Here is a 20,000-nt window from a genome sequence, read left to right as displayed (position 1 = left end):
TCACAATCACACATTACAGTACGTATGACTGTCGGTGTTTTCTCATATGCAAAATTTGTAAAAACTTTATCTTTTAACCAAACATAATGCAGAAAAAAACATTACAGTTAAGTGGAAATGATGTCATCACATACAGTAGTGTGGCTATCAGATCGCCAAGCTAACGCTAAGCTAACGCTAAGCTAACGCTAAGCTAACGCTAAGCTAACGCTAAGCTAACGAAGCCGCCCTGTCCTTTTTTCAGTATATCAATAAAAAGACAAGGCTGCAAACGTCACGCCCAAAACCTTTAACCTTCCTTAAACATGAAAGAAAAATGTGTAATTTAAAGTTACTTTGCATTAAGTGTTTCAGCCTGAGACTGCAGATACAGATCTGCGGTTCAAAGATAGAAGTAGCCATCACAGAGCGGCTGCGTTACAGTAAAACATGCGTAAAGTACAGCAGCTGTAAACATCCACTGTAAAAATTTAATACATTTTGAAAAACGTGAAAAACTGTAAATATACTGTCGTGTACTTTTATTTGTGAATACAGTGGAGCTGAATGGCGATGCTTGTAAGGACTAACATTTACAGTCGGCTACAATACAACCTTAAACTGCTGTGGATATTACACTAGGAGCACTGCTAGAAGGCCTTAATGCCAAATAGGAAGAGCACAGGTGTATGATTAAAAGCTTATATGCAGTAGGTGCATATTGTTTGTAGATTACAGCAGTGAAACATTGGAAAATAACAGCATTTACGAGGCTTTCCCCAGTTTCCTCTTTAGAAGAACTGGTATTTGTGGTTATAATAATACTTACACGGCATGTGCTCGAGATTTTCTTCTCGCTCCTGTATTTACAGTTAGGATCTAAATAATTTAGTCCTGCGTGCCTCCTATCTGGGCCTCATGCTGAGACAAAGCTCCCCCAGTTTCTCACACTACTTCCCTGAATTCTCTCTCATGCACAGCACAGCACACACACACACACACACACACACACACACACACACACACACACACACTCCTGCACCATACATTAAAACACTGATTCCACCACCCACCCTGCAGTACAACACAAAGAGCTGACGTCCCTCCCCCCCATCCTTCCTGTCTGCTCCCATTGGCTGAAAGGATCAGATGCTGGCAGCGTCTCAGACCAATGAGGCGTCTCCATGGTGATGTCATGGAGGCAGCATCGATGCTGTTGCTGATGCTGTTGCCTGGCGCCTGCATCCTTGCAGCCAGACGGGGTAACCGTAGTCACCGGTTCACCATCAGCAGCGGAGAAGACGCCGTACAGAGGGGGGTAAGTCTGCAGCGTCAGACACACAGCTGCACACATCTGTGTTGCACTGTGTGCCTCTTTGGCTTCTTCAGGTTAACTTTCATGGCATGAATGAGCAGTACCTGCATGTGCGTGTATTCAAGCGTGTCCATGGGGTGGGACAGGGTGAGGAAGGCAGAGTGATGATGCGGCGGCAAAGGTTCCTGCTGATAGGCGACAGAAAGGGAGAGAACCGAGTGTATCGTCAAAGTGTAGAGCGTGAGACATCATTTATTATTGATTCTCCATATGTCCAAATGCAGCTTTGTGTCTGATTTAAGGAAGGAGAGGCAGACGGAGAGACCGGGGAGAAAATGGAGGGTGTTTTTATGTGTTTGTGCATAAGGCAGAGTCATACCGGCGAGGGTCTGAATTTAAAATGTGCTCAGAACTGTCAGAAGTTCAGATTTGTCTTGGATGGTTGATCAGGTTTGTCTGCAGTTTCTTTGCTGTAGCAGTAATCTCCCAGTGAATTGATTAATATACATGCAGAGCAGCTTTGTAGGAGCAGAAAAACATAACAGTACAACAATCTGTAGAGGAGCTCGGAAAGAAAAGCGTCTGGACTTCTTTAAGTTGCTTGAAGACGTTTCACCTCTCGTCCGAAAAGCTTCTTCAGTTCTAGGGTCAAATGGTGGAGAGTCCCAGATTTAAGCCCTATTGTCCCTCTTGGGGGACACTCCCACAGAGCTGATGACCTGGATGACTGAAGAAAACAATCTGTAAAGACTAAACCAATGTGTTGTTTTGTCTCTGAGAGTCTGATCAATCCTGGTGTTTGCTATGAAGAATGCTAAGTGATGACACAAGTACAGAGTTATTATTATTAATATTATAATATTAGAAACAAGAAACACAATTACAAGTAGTACATGAAATTCTGCTCCCATGGAAACAAAAACACGTCCTTCTTGAGCTCAGTGCTGTGAAAAATGGAAATGAGACGACTGCTGTTAGAAAAGCAAATATCAGCTCAAGTACAAATGACAGCTGAAGGAATATGTGTGTTTGTGTTGAGCGTGCTGACCACGCCGACCAGTTTCAGTTTTGAAATAGGACGATAATAAGATAAGAAGGTTTTATAGAGATTTAATCGACTCGCAGAAATGATCTCCTAAACAACAAACTCAGTGAGATGAGAAGGATTTGGAGGAGAAAGTGGTTATATATGACCTCTGCAGCTAAACTACTAAATAAATATAGTTTAGTGATGCTGAGAAAGAATATGAAATAAAAATGTACGTGGCACATTTATATAGAGATTTACTGCTGTTAGTAAACACACTTTAGCTACAGCATTCAGCCATGCATTCATACTGTGCTTCATTCTATAGACACAAAGCTCTGTATATTACATTTAGAATAACCAATTCATTCATTTAAATCTTATCAAATCAGTGTTCGTCAGAAAAGTGCCCTAATATTACTTTTAGCAGGAGGCTGTCTCTCAGTAAGAAAACCTCTTCAGACCTGAAACACAGTCGGATACAATCTTTCTTTTTTTACAGGAAAGCCGATCAATAAGTAACTGAATGTCATTTTAATGTCAAAGTGCTGAAAAATATTAAATATTCTGAAATATGACAAAGCATTCATGCTGACAATGCTAGCTTAGCTTAGCACAATGTCCGGAAACAAAAGGAAACATGTAGCGTGGCTCCGCTCAGTGCTAATTCCCACTTAGCTGTATTGTTATTGAAGCAGCCAATAAAACCAAGAATTTATGAATGAGTTTCATACTTGTCAGTTTTTTGAGTCAGTCAACTCTCAGGTCTCCTTGCTAAGCTACCTCGCTGTTAGCTCCATCTTTAGCATAAAACATGAATAGCATCAGTTCTTTTACCCGACTCTCTGCAAGCGGTCAAGGGAAAGATTTGTACATGTGACAATGGTCTCAATGGAGGATCAAATGAGACCGATGGATCGGTCATGAGGGCAAAATGAGTATTCAGTGACGAGTGACAAAAGGTTGCTGGAGGTTGATGGCTGCCGCTGGGAAAATGAGCCAAAGCTCCGGTCACATGGGCCTAGAGACCTCTCAGTGAGCCCTGAGCGACCCAAACATCTCTGGGAAAATATGTGCATTCTTGACCGGTTGGCAAAAACGTACATGTGATTGCTTTGGTCACTAGCATGCTGCCACACAGGTGGTGCTTTTGTATAATCTCTGAGTGAACAGTGTGACACAAACTGCAAACGTGGACCATTTCCCTTGAAAGTCAGTAAGTGCACCTCATTCTTTCAAGTTTTACTACTGCTCAGCTAATAGTTAGCAAGTGTTTACGGCCAAACTTCACACTGCTAACAAACAAAGCAACCACCAGGACAAGAAGAAGGTGCAGAACCTTCAATAGATTTCAACCAGCTAGAGCAGCGACTTACAGGAAACACTCCGACTAGTTGGGAGATTTTCTGATAGCAATCGCTGCTCGCTGTTGTTGTTTGGGGGCTTGTTTGCTTTTTTTCTTTGTTTGTTTAAGACACAGATTCAAATTCAGTGAACATCATACAGTCGTATAATGAAAAACCTCAACAGCCTATAAGGTAGCTGTCAGCAGAATGTTTCCACCCTCTGTCTCTCTCCCAAACTCGAAGTGACACTCTCACTCCTGCAGGAAGCATTGATCTGCAACCTGGGCGGCTTCATAATATGAGAAGCAGCTGTGTGTGTCCTGTGTGCGTGTGCATTACAGCAGTGCAGCAAAGCAGTTCGTTTACTGCTTGATTAGTGTGTGTGTGTGTGTGTGTGTGTGTGCAAAATCATGTGTTTGTCCTTGTCTGTCCCTCAGGGAGCCGTGTCAGGGTGGCCAGGTGAGCCTGAGCTCACTGCAGTATAATGATCTGTCTTCCTCGGTGATGCAGGTTGTCTCATTAGGACACGTCTGTCTCTGTGGAGACGGACGTTCGGGCTCGCTGACAGGCTCGTTTGTAGACGGACAGACAGACACGTTTTGGGAAATCCGGGATATGGAGACCTGAACACAAAACACACAACCCCAGGTCTGAAGCACAAACGGAAGCCTGGATATTTATAATAATAATAATAATAATAATAATAATAATAATAATAATTTATATACTTGCTCTCTACGTCTACACTTTAAGTTTCGATCAAAGACTCTGCTTAGCTTCACTTTCTGGCTGCTCTCCTAGCTTGCATGGCAACTACTCACTGAGTGGTTTCCAGTCAGCATCACACTTGGTCAAGCTTCACTACATGCGGCTGGTTTGTGAGGGAACTACGGGTGACTGTGGCGACTGCCAGTAATCTCCAGCAACCACTCAGCAACCAGTCAGGTAATACATGCTCATTTGTCACTGACCAGTCTCTAAGCCGTGACTGAGGCCTTAAGAGACTAACAGAGTGGGACCGACATCATTAATGTGACACATGCCAGTCGTTTGTTCCTAATGTCAGAAACGACACAAGCAGGCACTCTTTAGATGAGAAACTGAGAAGAACTAACAGGACTGATGAATACTGACTGTAACGGGGCCACATGTGGGGTAGACATCAGTCCAAGTACGTCTGACTTTCAGTCTGAAGACAGAGCACCTTTAAATTTAGACTTCACTTGTTATTTGCTTTTCTTTTATCATGTAAGGGCAAGTTTAAGGTTGAGAAAAGGTCCTGATTTGGGCTACAATGTGTCCCACAAAGCTCCATCCTCTAGGGTTTCAAGATGGTGAGTTCAACTAAATCTAAAGGGAACAACATCAGAGATCAAATATAAGAGATGGGTGTAGCCACAGCGACGTTGTCCACTGGTTGTGGGAGCTCTGTCACTTACCTTTAAAACACAGTTGGAAGGTCTGAAGACAGCAAATGTCTCAATTATCAAGGACCCAGCACGCCTGTTACATGACGTTCAAACGTTGCGTTATTGTTTTCGACCTCACAGTGAGCTGGCTGTGTGTCCTCGTGCCGGTGATGCTGGTTCCCAGGATTTAAGCAAACGTAATTAGTGTGTGCAGCGGAGCGAGGAAGGGTCAGTAAGCTGTGCAGAGCACGCCCAGAATCTAAAAGGGTGAGATTATCCAATTAGCACACAAAATGTTTTAGAGGCAGATAAGTGTGTCTGTTCGGATCGATCAGGCTCATTGAAACAGTTCAGAGTTAAAGAAATGATAGAAGTTTAGATAGAGACGCATTTATAACAGCTCAGTGTTGACGAGACCATCTGAGGAGACGGTGGCAGCTGGTTCTGCTGCCTTTGTGCCTCGGTGCAATTCATTGAAAAATACACAGAATTATTGTTGAATTATGAATTATTGAATTTGTTGGGCAAAGGTGGTGTTTTAAAGGTCTGTAGAAGGTTTGCAGCAGCTTCTCTGCCACGCCTCAAAAACATGTTTGACTTGCAGCTTCTTCAGCTGGATGTTCGACTTTCTGCACAGATGGTTGTTTTCACATTTATCTGATGGGGAGAGAAAGTTACTCAACACACGAACAAAAAAACAGTTTAGTAGCCTGAGATGAACTAAAACAGCAGAGCTTCATTCTGCTGTTTGATTTTTACTTAATTTTCCATTTTTAATGGTGAAACAACCACATTTAAAGTGCAGGAACACCCGACTGACAAACAAAAATTAGTATGTGTCTTTTTTTTCTACATGTCAGGTAACTGTTGTTGAGAAGGTCAGAGATCTTTACCCAGAATAGTTTTTGTCTGCAGAGCTCTGATCTGATAATGTGAGCTTAAAGTTGACTTCTCAGGTGGGATTTTTGCATCACGCTCCGCCTTTTTATTCTGATTCTGCTAGAACAGCTTTGCATGAGTCCAATTATCATGACTTGGCTGCTCGACACGTTTGGCTGTCGTCTCCTCAGCTTCTTCTCATTGTGCCCTCGATGCTCCTGCATTCAGCCCTCTCTCTGTCTCTGTCTCTGCACAGCTCTCTGACAGAGTGAGGAGGATCTTCAGCGTCCCTGGAGAGTTACATTTGCAGTGAGACCATGACTCTGGCAGGTAAATGCAGCCGCAGCACAAACCCGTTCACCTCACACGCCCTGCTCCTCTGTTTTAAACACTATACTGCGACAATCTGTTCAAATATGAACATGCAGCATTTGTGTCGTTTATATGTCTGCTGGTACGACATAACGAGCACGACTTACGTCGTCAGTCCTCAACTGCGTGATTCAGCTTGATCTTCTGTGTGTGTCCTCAGCCTATAAAGAGAAGGTCAAAGAGCTCCCCCTGGTGTCTCTGTTCTGCTCATGCCTGAACCCACGCACTGCAGAAAACCCGACCTACAAGGCAGAAGGTAAAAAATCTCCTTTACACGAGCACTGGTGCTTATTAGGGTACAGTCGCTCATAAAAGACAGACAGTATCTCTGTGGCTGAACTTTGATGCTCCTCAAACTTCAGCTTCTTCCTGTCTGTTCTTCAGCAACTACAAACACAAGAACATCTCATCCACAGATGTCTTATTAGATCTGCAGTAAACCCAGGCCCACAGTCAGAGCTGACGCACGCCTTTTAAATGATCACCTTTGGAGCTAAAAGTGAGCAAGAAGCAGTTTTGTCTGTGAAGGTTCTCAGTCATCCAGGTCATCGTAGTCAAAGAAGCAGTTTTGTTTCCCTCTAAATTTGAATCTAAAGTTCTAACAGATCAGGAGGGACCGCGAACTGGAACTAAATCCTGAACATATAACTTATATTTCAGTCTTGGCGTCATTTCTACAGAGTGAAACACTTTCTGTGTTCTTCCTGCAGGTCTCTGACTAAAGTCAAACATTCGATCTCAAAGTAAACCAGACTCTCCATCATTTACATTTTGCATTTCAGCCTAAGTTTATGCTTCAGTATCACTGCAGCTGTGAGACAAGGAGTGGTCCAGGCGATGGACTGCTCGTGCTCGTGGGTTTGAATCCTCGTCGGGGATTTCTTGTCTCTTTGTACGTGTGTGACAATAAAACGTGTTTGCTGCTATTTAAGCGAGAGATCTTGGATACTTCTTGGTACATCACGAGGCACCTTTATAATCTCTGTATTGATTTTAAATGTGCAGCTGACCACGTCATACTTTTACAAACATGTGAAAGTTTGAGTGTTGAGCACCGTCAGTGATCATTCAGCATCCAGGCCTCTTTGTTCCCCGAGGCTCTGTCCCAGGAATATGTGATTTTATGTTTATAGCAGCATCTCATTGTGTAATCATAAAGACACATTCCTCTGTTTATTTATGGCACCAACTCTAAATATCAGCTATGATTGAACTTCCAAACCATTAAAGATCTGTGAAAAGACCGAATTACTGATAACCCCTAATGTGTATGAAACTGTATAAATACTCAGACAATACTGTAATTTTCTGCTGCTCATTCCTGTGCAATATCCCATCTGCCCTCCGTCATATTTCTTTTCAAGATTTTCTTATTTAATCACTAGTGTACATATATTTATATTTATAGATACAAATATATTTAGTCATCTTTTCTCTTTTACCATGTCTCTCTAATATTTTGCTCCTTACTATTTTTCTATTTTTCTATTTTATTTTATTTTATTATATTTTCTTCTACTGTATCATGCTGCTGAGTGACTGCTGCTCGTCAAACACATTTCATTGCAATGTTGACCCTGTGCTAACTTGCATATGACAAATAAAACTGAAAAAAACATTTAGTTTGATTTGATTTTAAAGCACACGTTGACATTTCTTATTAAATAAAGTGAGTTCAGTCGGTCTGTTTACAGCGATCTCATTTATAGACGACTGGTCTCTCTAACCTCGAGATGCAGCACATTAGTCCAGCTTAAGTTGAATCATGGAGATGAACAAAACGCTGGCTCGCCTGCTGTGAGGAAGGGTTTGTGTTTGCTTATTTAAATATATATATATATATATATATATATATATATATATATATATATATATATATATAATATATAGCTGGAGGATGGCTGAACGATAGCAGCAGGGCTGTTTTTGCTTATTTAAATATATATATATATATATATATATATATTTAAATATATATATATATATATATATATTTAAATATATATATATATATATATATATATATATATATATATATATATATATATATATATATATATTTAAATATATATTTAAATAAGCAAAAACAGCCCTGCTGCTATCGTTCAGCCATCCTCCAGCTATATATTATATATATATATATATATATATATATATATATATATATATATATATATATATATATATATATATATATATATTTAAATATATATTTAAATAAGCAAAAACAGCCCTGCTGCTATCGTTCAGCCATCCTCCAGCACACAGAATAGACTCAATATCTTTTTGTTCTTGTACTTTTCCCTGAACGTGTTTCCATGTTTTAAAATATAACATGATGGCGATGTTAAAGATGAGGTCATGAATTCAGCTCTGACAGTAACTGCTGCTTCCACCAACACAGATGCAGTGGACTTGGCCTGGTGCGTCATCAAAGACGTAGAAGTCATCGAGCTGAACAAACGTGCATCGGGCCAGGCCTTCGAGGTCATCCTCAAGCCCCCGTCTTTTGACGGCTTGCCTGAACTCAATGCCTCCATGCCGCAGCGCCGCGACCCATCCCTGGAGGAGATCCAGAAGAAGTTAGAGGCGGCTGAAGAGAGGCGAAAGGTGAGGGAGCGTCATCTGAACAGAAAACATCCGCTGTTTGTTCAGCCATTGTTAAACATCTGTTAGCACTCTTTGTGTGATTTATCGGAGAGACGGAAATAGGCTTAAAATGAATGAAGGGGAAGTGGGAGGGAATATTGGAGTGAACGGAGAGAAAGAAGGAACTGAGCTGGGGGAGATGAAAAGAGGCAGATGAAAGAGCAGGGACAATCGTGTGAGGACACAATGATTCATATTCATCCATCAGAGAGGAGGATGGAGGGACAAACAGGGGAAAGGTGAGGAGAGTGAAACGATTGTTAGAGAGGGAAGAGCGCTCTCTGGAAACAATGTCTTTGGATTCACTGGCTCACAGTGATCTGATGTATTAGTTATGAGGTTTGGCCCACCTGAGGACAAAGATTACAGGTGCTGACAACCACACACATCTCAGTTTGTGTCTGCAGCCTTCAAACATGTTTGAACTTTGTTGAAATAGGTGAAAACTGCAAACACCCTGCTTATCACCTGCAGTTTTGTGTAAAGGATGAGCAGCTGCCTTCACTTCTCCATCTTCCTGCAGTGCCAGGAGGCGGAGCTGCTGAAGCACCTGGCGGAGAAGAGAGAGCACGAGCGCGAGGTGATCCAGAAAGCTTTTGAGGAGAACAACAACTTCATCAAGAACGCCAAGGAGAAGCTGGAGCAGAGGATGGAGGCCAACAAGGAGAACAGGGAGGCTCTGCTGGCAGCCATGCTGGAAAGGCTGCAGGAGAAGGTAACGTGGCCGTGTTTAACCCCCCGACCGTTAGAGGAGAGGGCCGCAAACTGATCTCAAACAATCATTGCTTTGTGTGGTTCCTCACAGGAGACCAGGGTTCATCTCCCACGTGGGACCATTGTTTTTGTTTGGGGGGGGGGGATTAGGTAAAAGTCCAGTGCTGATAATGCTGAGCAACGTTTTTGTGGTGCTGATGAGTCATTTTAACATGTGACATGTTGTAGTTCGACAGCAGTGTCACAAATGTCATATTAATGTTACTTTTACGACACCAGGCCAACCATATGTTTTATATATGCACATGTATTTGTGCTTTAACTATGGAGGCGATCTGGCCCATCTTTGACTTTAGTGAAGCAGCATAAACATGTCGTTTATGTGTCGTTGTTCTGTTCAGATTAGACGAACATTTAACTTTGCTGGTTCTTTTCATCCAGTCGTAATGATCTCCTGGGATAACGTAGAAACTACTTTTTATTTTGCTTTTGCAGGAATCAGCTCCCTGCACACCTGTCAATCAGAAATAGCCACACCCTTAACCTTAAGCCTGATCTGTCCAGATGGATGAGCCCGACCCACCGTACAGTTAATAATGAAGTTTTTGTGCTGGGCTGTAAACCTGCTGTTTGGTGCAGCGTCGTTGGGCAGCTAAACGTGGGGGTCTGTGGGGACGTTTGCTACATTATTGCAAACTGTCCTTTAAATTCGACTTTTGAATGTTTTTCTTCTTTTTCTCTCGCTACAAAGGATTTCTGCAAGCTTTGAAGTTAGAGGGCAGCAGTTTTCTATTTTCTCACAGCCAGCTAATAGCTTCGGATGAAACTTTACATTTCCTGTAAAAATCAGTAATGAAGACGTTACACTGATATTTGTCCATGTGCATCGCAAACTGTGAAAAGGACTCTTTACTGTCCCGTGTGTGTTATTTCTGAACCCAAACTTGTTGCCAGGCAACTTGTTGCCAGGCAACTTGTAGCGACACTAATGAAGCGTTGCTGGTTTTGGTCTAACACAGAGTGAACATCAACAAGTTTTTACTGTTTCAGCTACAAAGTTACAGACATGAGAGACATATTTAGCAAAATGTCAAACACACACTGAGAGCTAAGAAAGAGTTTTTTGAGTGTAAATGAAGCTTCAGCTGAACGTTTCTCTTCTGGTTTGGCACTGCTCACAAACCTGATCAGCAAACATGAATATTCGTGCAATGAAATCAAGTTGTTTCAGTTCTTCCACTCGGTCTCGCTGTTCAAACCTTGACGCCGGCGTCTCCTTCATTAATGAAAATATCTTCCTAAATGATAACGGCGCTCATGTTTCTGTGTCTGGCAGGACAAACATGCAGAGGAAGTGAGGAAGAACAAGGAGATGAAGGAGGAGGCCTGCCGGTAGACAAAGGGCACGAGGAACCGAAGGAGCGAGGAAAAAAAATAAAAAGGGGGAAACAGTAAAAGAAGAACTCAACAGCAACTAGGGCAGATTTTGTTTTCATATTTGATGTATGCTGCGATGATTCTGAACAAGCTGTATAAAGTTTAGCCACTCTTGATGTTAAATTTCTCTTTTTTCTAAAGGAACGTGGGGGGTGGGTGGGGGGGGGGGCGTCAGCACTAATGTTTTTAAAGAGGAACAGCCATCCAATCATGACTAAGTAAAAACAGGAATTAGAGCTCCTGTTTTCAGCATCAGAAGATGATTTTAGTGAAGCTGTGTTTTTCTTGGCAACGCCTCCAGTTTCTCTCCAGTTAGACTGAGTATCTGATCATTACCTCATAAAACCTGGAAATCTGTGATGTGCTTTATTCAGACTGGACAGTGATGTTGTTTCAGAGCCTCACTCAGCCATAACCAGCTCCACTCATTAAACACACAGGACCAGCTTTAAATCTGGAAACAGCTGCAGGTCCACGCGCTCGTCCTTCTCACTGTTTCTTTCACTCCGTCTGGGTTTGTCTGTGAATCTCACTAATGCTTTATGAATATGAAACAAATACCTGGGGGGGGGGGACTTTAGCTGTAGTGTAGTCGTAGATCAGTGACATGCGTTTGAGTCTCTTAGAGTTAGAGCACTGATTGCACTCTTATTTCATTAAGCACAACTCAAAGCACACACGGTATTCATACGAGGAGAGCAGTGAACACATACAGTAAAAACATTACGAGGAGGGGAAACGGTGACTGACTTCACAGTTCGGACGCATTTCTGGCTTCGATGGGTCGATGTGTGAGGCCGATCTGACCGACTTGCTTTGGTGTCTCTGATTGTTTTTGGTTTTCACAGGAATTCCAACCTAAAAGATTCAAATGGGATCAAATGTGCTTACGTGGTTTGGTCATGCTGATTTGATTGAAGTGTGTCAAATGTTTGCGCTGTAACGGGGGAGTCGTACACAGGCTTTGTACTTGCTGTAACTGTGTGTTGCTGTATATCTTCAAGGCTGGGTTGATTGTACCTGTTTGGCATGATCAATAAAAGCAGCTTGGCTGAACTCGGACTTTCTTTTGTTTCTCATCATTTTCAGATTTGATGGTGATATTTTTGACGCTGATTTCCGTGACAGACAAACAGTGGTAGCTGGGATATCACAGCACAATGAAAATGATTGCCACTCTGCGTATTCAACTTGCAAAGCGGCGTTGGTTCACCAGGGTTCAGTTCAGTCTGCTATCAGTTTGAACTGCATGCAATCTGTAGAGAAACTAGGATGAAATGTGCCGAGACTTTGTCACGGAACAAAAATGAGATGAGAAAATTCTGGAGAGACGAGATTCAATCGAATCGAATCAAGTCATGTAGGAAGGTGGGAGGAGTTTGGAAGTGATCCAATCAGAAGCTCCTCGTGTAGCAAAGTTTAGCACGCACACCATTCAGTGCCTTGGAAACGGAGGTGGAAGTACTAGCTAGCTCTCATGTTTCTCCTGAAAATGCATAAAAACTGTCGATGCCAAGGAGAAAGCAAAGATTGGACACATGGACACATCTCGCAACTGATGTCAAAGAAAATAAGACACTTTGTAAAACGTGTAGAGCAACTCTCGGTAAAAACACAAACCTTTATGTATTTATATTTTAGTCGACTGAATCAACTTCAGATTTAGTATTCGATAATCTTCAGCTGGCAAACAATAGACTGACCCTAAAAGAGTTTCGGTGCTTAAATTATGACTAAAACTAAATCATAGTTTGGTGCAGGCAGAGATAAGCTGCTACCTACAAGGGAAAAGGCAGTCAAAGGTGGTCTCCCAGGGGCTGGGGTATCACATAAGCACTTACCTGCAGAAAGGATGAGCTGGGATGAAGGTGGACATCGAGTGCCACTATAGTCAATTAATATTTAGCTTAAAGTGAAAGTTAAATGTATGTGAGTCTATAATATTTTACAAAAAGAGGAGCGACCAACAAAAAATAGTGCTGTCATTAAAAATACTTATTAACATAAAAATAATTTGACCTGAGTTTATTATTTGTGTCACAGCTGATTCAGACGTTAAAGATACACATTTTTAATTATGAATTATAATGTTTACAATGAAATGAAAATAGTTAGAATAAAATGTAAAAAGCAAAATACCGAATTAGGAATAAAATAGGAACAAATATTAAAAAGACACATATCCACAAATTAATATTATTTATCATGTACAAATGATGTCAACAACAATTCAAGGCTCACACTTTTGTCTCATCGCTGATTACAGTTACAATAACGCCCCGCGACCACCAGGGGGCAGACTGACACGCTGCAGCCGTTTAAAGCTCTCAGTCACAAAGCAAGCTGCTGCTGCAGCTAGCGCGCTAACAGCTAAGACGGGAAAAACGCGAGCACTAAAACATCACGCAGGTCAAAAATGACTCTTTCATGTTACACATTTTACTTTCATATCTGAACCTGTTATAACTTAAAGCAAACTTGCAGGATGCAGGTTTGTACAGGGTGAAAACAGTGTGCTGAAAGAAATGCGTCCATCACAAGTCGCCGCCTTCCTACCCCTGAGGTATGACGGTGGGCCTCACACAGGTACAGCCGGCGGTGATCACCTCTGTCCCCAGTGTGAAGATGTACTGCTTCCTCGCCTTCCTCCCTTTCTTCTTGGACGCTTTGAGGACCCTGTGGTGATGCAGGAAAGAGATGTAAATATATAATATGTAAATATATAATATGTAAATATATAACTGAAAGGTTACAGCCCCTCCGAGAGCACTGTGTTTGACGGGGCTTTATGTGGGGAAATAAATGAAATGAAGGCTCTCAGTTTAATTCAGTTACACGTATTTTGCATTCAGTTTAATGCAGTGAAAGCTGAAGAATCCACGTCGCCCACTCGTGGACCCTCGAAAACTGTGTTTATCAAACAGCAATACCTGGTGACTGCAGACTCATTTGATTGGATCTTTTGGAAAATTGAGGAATATTGTTGATCTAAATACACAACTTTAAAAAAACAAACAAAAACACCCTCAACATCATTCAGCTACCAGACGCCCACATTCATTCGCTGATGTTTGGGAAGAGGTCCGAGTGACAAACGTGTGAGAAAACAAGTCGTGTTGATGCTTATCCAGGCGAGGAAATCCCAAAATGTAGATTCTGTTGGATGAGCGACGAAACGTCCGACTGAAAACGCGACGTCCAGATCAACACAAGCAGCTCTTTGAAGACTTGATTCAAAATGATTTATATTTCAGTTCATATCCACACAAAGTGTATAAAATACTAAAAAAGTTTAAAAATAGTTTAATTAAAAAGTAAACTTAGTAAAAGTAAAGGAAAAATACCAAACGACAGCGTATTAATTTATTATTATTAGTTGTAGTATAAATTATTAAATATTGTAAATACTGTAATGTAAAGTATTTTTTAAAAGTAACGTTTAGTACTAAATAGTAAAAAAAAGTATTTTTAATACCACTCATGACAAAGTTTTGGAGAGAAAAACCCTCAAATGTTACGCATGACAAACAAACTAACCACAGAATTTATTGAACAACAAACGAACAACATCTGAAACAAAACGAGTCCATTTTTTGAAACTAAAGTCCGTGTGATCACCGCACAGCAACTTTGTAACGTATCTACAGTTTTTGAATTTAGTTGATGATTTTAAAGTTTAAAATATTAAGAAAGAAATTGTGAGGAAGTAAATGTGGTCAGTCGGCGTCGGCATGGAAACACCCAGTGGCTCCTGTTTTCTAGGTTAAGTGGAAAGACCTGCTTCCTGTTTGAGACCTGCGCAGTCATATCAGGACGCGAAGTACGGAGAGAAATGTCCAACAAGCGCCGTGTTTGTCTGTGAACGCGTTCGCTGATGATGATGGTGAAAACTGTCCCTGCACTGAGCATTTCTGTTGCTGTTCTTTGGCTCTTGTCTCTTTGTGTACTTTGTGCTCAACGAGCTTCAATCTGGATTCTTTCTGTTATCAGCGCTGTCTCTGCAAATGAGCTGAAACTGAACACAAGAGCAATTCTAGCTGTTCTGATGAAAACAAAACCACAGCAGCTCACCTGTGGAGGACCAGAACTTCGTACTTGATGGGTTTAGCCTCCAGGGCTCTATCCTCCCCTCCTCCCTGTGGACTCAGACAGCCGGTGGTGAGGCACTGGGCGTTTGAGATACGCTTGGGCAAACGAGAGTCCACGGACGAGTCACTGCGGACGGACGGGTCAGAGAAAACACTGTAACCTAAAGATTAACACGACCCAGTGAAACATAGGTGAATAACAGCAGGGTCTTACATGTACGTCCACGGTGACAGAGACATGTTGGCGATGCTTGAGGGAGATTTTGCGGTGAAGTGCGGCAGCACTGAAGGATCTATGACCAACCTCACACTGTTGCCCTTCAGTCCAGCTCTGGGCCCCAGCTTTGCTGAGGCCGACTGACTTTTCCTGGCGCCGTGCAGCAGGGGAGCCAAGCTCAGGACCAGCAGAGCTCTCAACACCTAAGCAAGACAAGAGCGCGCAGGCCACAGCGTGTCAAAGTGCTGCATCAGCCAGAACACATGTGAGTGAAGGAAATATAACTTCACGACTGCTGCCAGCTCCTACTGGATGATCAGTGAATGAATCCAAAATGCATTTTGTTTTTAATCACTGCCATGCATTAGGACAAATGTCTGCGTCTTGATTTTGAGACAACGTTATGAAATAAGTGTTCAGAAATCAAATGTGCTACTTTTTTACATCACATTGTATAAAAGTGGCTCTAATTGAATAATCACAGATAAAAGTTAAGGATAAAGCAGCTCGACTCACCAGCAGCATGACTGTTGCCTCAAAGCCCGGCGTAACTGTGAAGCCCTCCTGTCGTATCCTGTAACGTCTGCAGTCGAGCAGCGTTTATACGCCGGCACGCTCAGTTGGTGTGCTGGCAGCATGTGAGATGCATTTCCGCTCTGACTGTCACCGATTCTGCAGAAACGCGCGCTGATATTCGAAAAGAGTTTTTTTTCCGTGCCGACTAACTGTGCGTGTTATGTGTGATTACATCATGTAGCATATTTACTATGAAATCTTCAAAACTCTTAAGGTTTTTTTCATTTGACCCCATTTTGACCTGCTACAAGTATAGTTCCCTGCACGAATGTTCAATGTTGACACTTTCAGAAGGCGTCAAAGGTGTGAAAGCTGTCCTGCACCCGTTCGTCTTCTTGAAGTTGTTGGGAAAATTATAATCTGCTTCACAGCTTCATCGGGGGAAATGTTCAGCAACAAACAAAATAAGCAGCGATTGATGTGAAAGTCAAACTCAAGGTGTAAAAGGTGATGCGGGTGTTCAAATGCAGTTGCAGTTATCAAAAAGCAAAGTGAAATAGTGACAATTATTGTGTGTGTGTGTGTGTGTGCCTATCATAACAGCTCTGATTATCTCGACTCACATCAAGTTGTAACTTTGTCACTTTAAGAAACAAACAGGAACAAACAAATTAAGCTGAACTGCATCAACTTTCTGTTTTTTCTGAAACATAGAAAAGCTCGTAACGACACCTACGCACAAACTCAGTCTAAACAATGTAGGTCAAGGAAATGCTGACACAGCTTCTGGTAATGAATCAACATACTTCTTAAATGCAAGCCATGTGATAACATCTTCTCTCCTTGTGTAACATGTAGAGTGAAGTTAGGAGAAATGGTTTCTGAAGAACACTGAAGAAATTTCTTTCCAAGCTCGTAGCTTTCATGTAAAGTGCTTTTAGAAGCCCCAGTTTGGCCCAGATAGCTCAGGTAAAAGCACAAAGCCATCTAAACCCAGGCAAACCAACAGTACTATAGAAACTCAACAATCAAACAACAAATAAAGAAGTTTCTTTCTGACTGAGAACGGCCGAGCTAAGATCCCGTTGGACTTCCAGATACAGACAAACAGCTCTAGTGATAGACGCAGCAACACCAACTGTTAGCAACATCGGGAAGAATGAACATGAGAAGCTGGAGAAGGACCGAGGGTGAAGGCAGCAGTGGTCTGCGTGGAGGCCTCGGTGCAGCGGCCCCAAAGCAGGCGAGCGGCTCCCGCAGATCCCAAAACAACATCCAAGATCTCCAGGAGAGCGAAGTCCCAGGAACGGCGTATTTATAAAGTCCATTTATTGGTGTCGTACCAATTTAAGAGTTGTTGTTTTTGATGGTACTTGATATTCATTAATTAAAGAGGAATAGTTAGCTTACCATAGCCTAGCATAAAGCTACGGCAAGCTGCGGGAGTTCAAATCTGCCAAAACTGACATTCTGATTGTTTCATTTGTACATTAAGTATAAACATGTTGAGGTAGGCTGAGTGTTTTAATGTGCTGCAAACTTCTTTAGCTGGATTAACTTAAGGACTTTCCCATTTCCAGTCTTTAAAACAAGCCAAGCTAAGCTAAACAAAGCTAACTAGCTTATATTTACAGCGGACACTTGTTTTCTCAACTGACACACTATGAAAAAAATAACAACTTAACCTCCTTGGACCTGCGTCCACATATGTGGACATCACATTTTGGGTTATTTAGACCAAAATACTGAATTTTGCTCTACAAGGGCCTGATATCCACCTACGAGGACATTATACTGCTACTGTTCTATCACAATTTTAAATGAATATCCTCATATGTGGCTCTGATTTTTATTAAAAACAAAAATAAAGTTTAAAAAAAAATCTGGTAATTCTTTGTTTTTACATTCATCGAGCCCCAATGTGACCAAATATCAAAGAGAAATTAAAAGTCCTGCCGTGGAAGAGTTCGAGTCTTAGGAGGTTAATTATTATCCCATCGTGTCAAACTTTTCCATTAAAGCCAAGCTGAGTTTCTCTAATGTTTCAAACCTTTAAAAATGAACCAAAGCCTGAACGTCCCAAACAGAGAGATCAACTGAAGTGAAATTATGGCCAGGCTGTTCCCTTTATGCTGCAGTCAGCGAGTGCAGCCGTTTTTCCAAATAAACAACTTTTAAAATGTTCTATTTTAATAATGTAACCACAGAGCGGAGTTAAAGGGAAGCAGAGGTTACGACTGTAGAGGAGATTTACGTGGGAGTTGGTGTAAATCAGGCTGAAACAAACGAGTGACGCAGGGTTAACAGCCTCACACTCAACATAAAAGACCTGATTCGAGTCTCAGTGGATTTAGGATGAACAGATTATTTATTTTTGTATTGTTCTTTGAACAAGCATCACTTCCTTACTCAGACAAAGCAGCCAAATGTATTTGTAGTTATGGCGGGTTATGTAACAGTCAAACAGCATAATTATTCCCAAGTTCAAGATGATTTATTGATACGGCTCCTTTCACAGCATGGCTCTGACAGCTGGTGTAAAAAAGTGAGTTAAAGGGAATCACAGAGCAGCGCTGAGCCGATGATGGACTCGAGCAGTGGAAACTGAAAACACGTCAATGAGGTCAACTAATGAATCGCACGCTTTTTATGTGAAACGAGGCGCTGGGTTTACCATAACCACAACGCTGATACACGTAAAGTTTATATATGAATGATTTGATATCAGATTTATGACACTGCAAAGTCATTTACAGTCCTGTAAAACAGTCTTCAGCCCTAATGTTTTTATATTTTCTGTTTCTGAAGGTCTTTCAAAAACTATTTTCTCATTGGCTGATTTTATGTTTAATCCAGTCCGTGTAGAAATGAAAAGTATCCTAACGTCACGTCCGTAACAGGAGAGACGCCAGCAAAACATCCTTCAGCTGCTCAGAAATGCTCTCGGGGGGTGGAGGCTCGCACGAAGCCGTTCTTCAGGAAGGAAGAAGCTGAGCTTCGCCAAATTACACACAAACTGGGCGACAGGTCGTACGGAGGTTTGATCTAAAGCGCGATGTACGAGGAGACGAGGTCAGAGGTAAAACGGCGAGCGTCTGCAGCTGTGTGTAAAACACGTCGGGGTCGTGCAGACAACAAACACGAGATTTCACACAGGAGTGAGAAATGTGCTCATAGAAAAGGCTGCACACGTGCTTTTTCTCACAAACTACAAAGAAACATTTTCACCATATTTGTAATAAAGTTTTCTCTCTGCTTCGATCAAACAGAACCCAAATCTGCTCGTTGCAGCCTGTGGTCTGCACACCAACAAACTTTACAGTTTCATTTCTGTACTTTTATTTTGTGTAGAAATACTCAGAGTAGACCAGGACAATATAATCGCCCTGTTTAAAGAAATATTTGTTACGATCGAACTGTGGCTGCAGCTGCGAGGAGCGACGGACACGTTACGGGCTGAATCAGGCGTTCAGACCTCAAGGCGCCGCGTCCTGGTGGCAGAGAAACGAAACGCTGTTGCTGAGGCGAGTTCACTCTTATCTTCAGCACGATCGCAGCCGCAGTGATTGTGAGGCCACATCTGACCTTTGGCCAACCTGAGAAACTCACACCAGCACATAACCAGAATGAAAAAGTGAGAAGGGTGAGGTTGAACGCCCACTTCCTAAACAGTTCTGAGGTCTGTGTCGAGCGTGGGAGCCGCCACCCACACACCGAGGTGTGGATTGATCGGGGATTTTAAAAGCTTCTCGTAAACACCTGTGTACCTGCAGCAGAGATCACCAGCACCACGTGTGCACAGGTGCGGCGCACCAGCACCACGTGTGCACAGGTGCGGCGCACCAGCACCACGTGTGCACAGGTGCGGCGCACCAGCACCACGTGTGCACAGGTGCGGCGCACCAGCACCACGTGTGCACAGGTGCGGCGCTCTCAGTGTTCAATCAAGAGCCTTTTTCACACCAACAATGACATTTTATTATTTTTATATTCAACAACAACACGTCAACTATTTACAAGCCCAGAAGAGACAAACGCAGGTAAAAGAGCGT

General features: G+C 42.2%; 3 protein-coding genes and 1 long non-coding RNA gene across 4 annotated transcripts in view; 2 read left to right on the top strand and 2 right to left on the bottom strand.

Annotated features, from left to right (window-relative positions):
• Positions 1–20,000, top strand: part of LOC146501225 (uncharacterized) — a 52,964-nt gene that overhangs the window by 8,512 nt on the left and 24,452 nt on the right. The gene's annotated exons all lie outside the window — the stretch shown is intronic.
• On the top strand, positions 1,170–12,187 carry stmn4 (stathmin-like 4). The gene is made up of 6 exons (XM_085133404.1): positions 1,170–1,297; positions 6,212–6,285; positions 6,488–6,583; positions 8,732–8,937; positions 9,500–9,691; positions 11,027–12,187. The coding sequence occupies exons 2-6, from the start codon at positions 6,273–6,275 to the stop codon at positions 11,084–11,086; spliced, it is 567 nt and encodes a 188-aa protein (XP_084989530.1). The 5' UTR covers positions 1,170–1,297; positions 6,212–6,272; the 3' UTR covers positions 11,087–12,187.
• Positions 12,997–16,977, bottom strand: il17a/f3 (interleukin 17a/f3). The gene is made up of 4 exons (XM_085133405.1): positions 15,949–16,977; positions 15,430–15,635; positions 15,199–15,342; positions 12,997–13,803 (listed from the first exon to the last, which is right to left on the bottom strand). Exons 1-4 carry the CDS (start codon positions 15,955–15,957, stop codon positions 13,680–13,682), a joined length of 483 nt encoding a protein of 160 aa, XP_084989531.1. The 5' UTR covers positions 15,958–16,977; the 3' UTR covers positions 12,997–13,679.
• mcm3 (minichromosome maintenance complex component 3) overlaps positions 19,902–20,000 on the bottom strand; it is an 11,336-nt gene continuing 11,237 nt past the window's right edge. Inside the window, exon 17 of the mRNA XM_085133364.1 lies at positions 19,902–20,000. This exon is cut by the window's right edge and continues 398 nt beyond it. The gene's annotated coding sequence lies outside the window, so the exon portion shown is untranslated.

Source organism: Neolamprologus multifasciatus, chromosome 15, assembly GCF_963576455.1.
Source record: "Neolamprologus multifasciatus chromosome 15, fNeoMul1.2, whole genome shotgun sequence".
NCBI classification, from domain to species: Eukaryota; Metazoa; Chordata; class Actinopteri; order Cichliformes; family Cichlidae; genus Neolamprologus; species Neolamprologus multifasciatus.
Note: the sequence above shows the minus strand (reverse complement) of the source record. Positions and strands in the feature narration are given on the sequence as shown.

Bases quoted from the DNA above. Each gene is read 5' to 3' on its own strand.
- stmn4 (XM_085133404.1), top strand. The intron at 6,584-8,731 runs GTAAAAAATCTC...CCACCAACACAG, and splicing joins CCCGACCTACAAGGCAGAAG to ATGCAGTGGACTTGGCCTGG. The intron at 8,938-9,499 runs GTGAGGGAGCGT...ATCTTCCTGCAG, and splicing joins CGGCTGAAGAGAGGCGAAAG to TGCCAGGAGGCGGAGCTGCT.
- il17a/f3 (XM_085133405.1), bottom strand. The intron at 15,343-15,429 runs GTAAGACCCTGC...GTCCGTCCGCAG, and splicing joins CTGTCACCGTGGACGTACAT to TGACTCGTCCGTGGACTCTC. The intron at 13,804-15,198 runs GTGAGCTGCTGT...GCATCACCACAG, and splicing joins GAAGTTCTGGTCCTCCACAG to GGTCCTCAAAGCGTCCAAGA.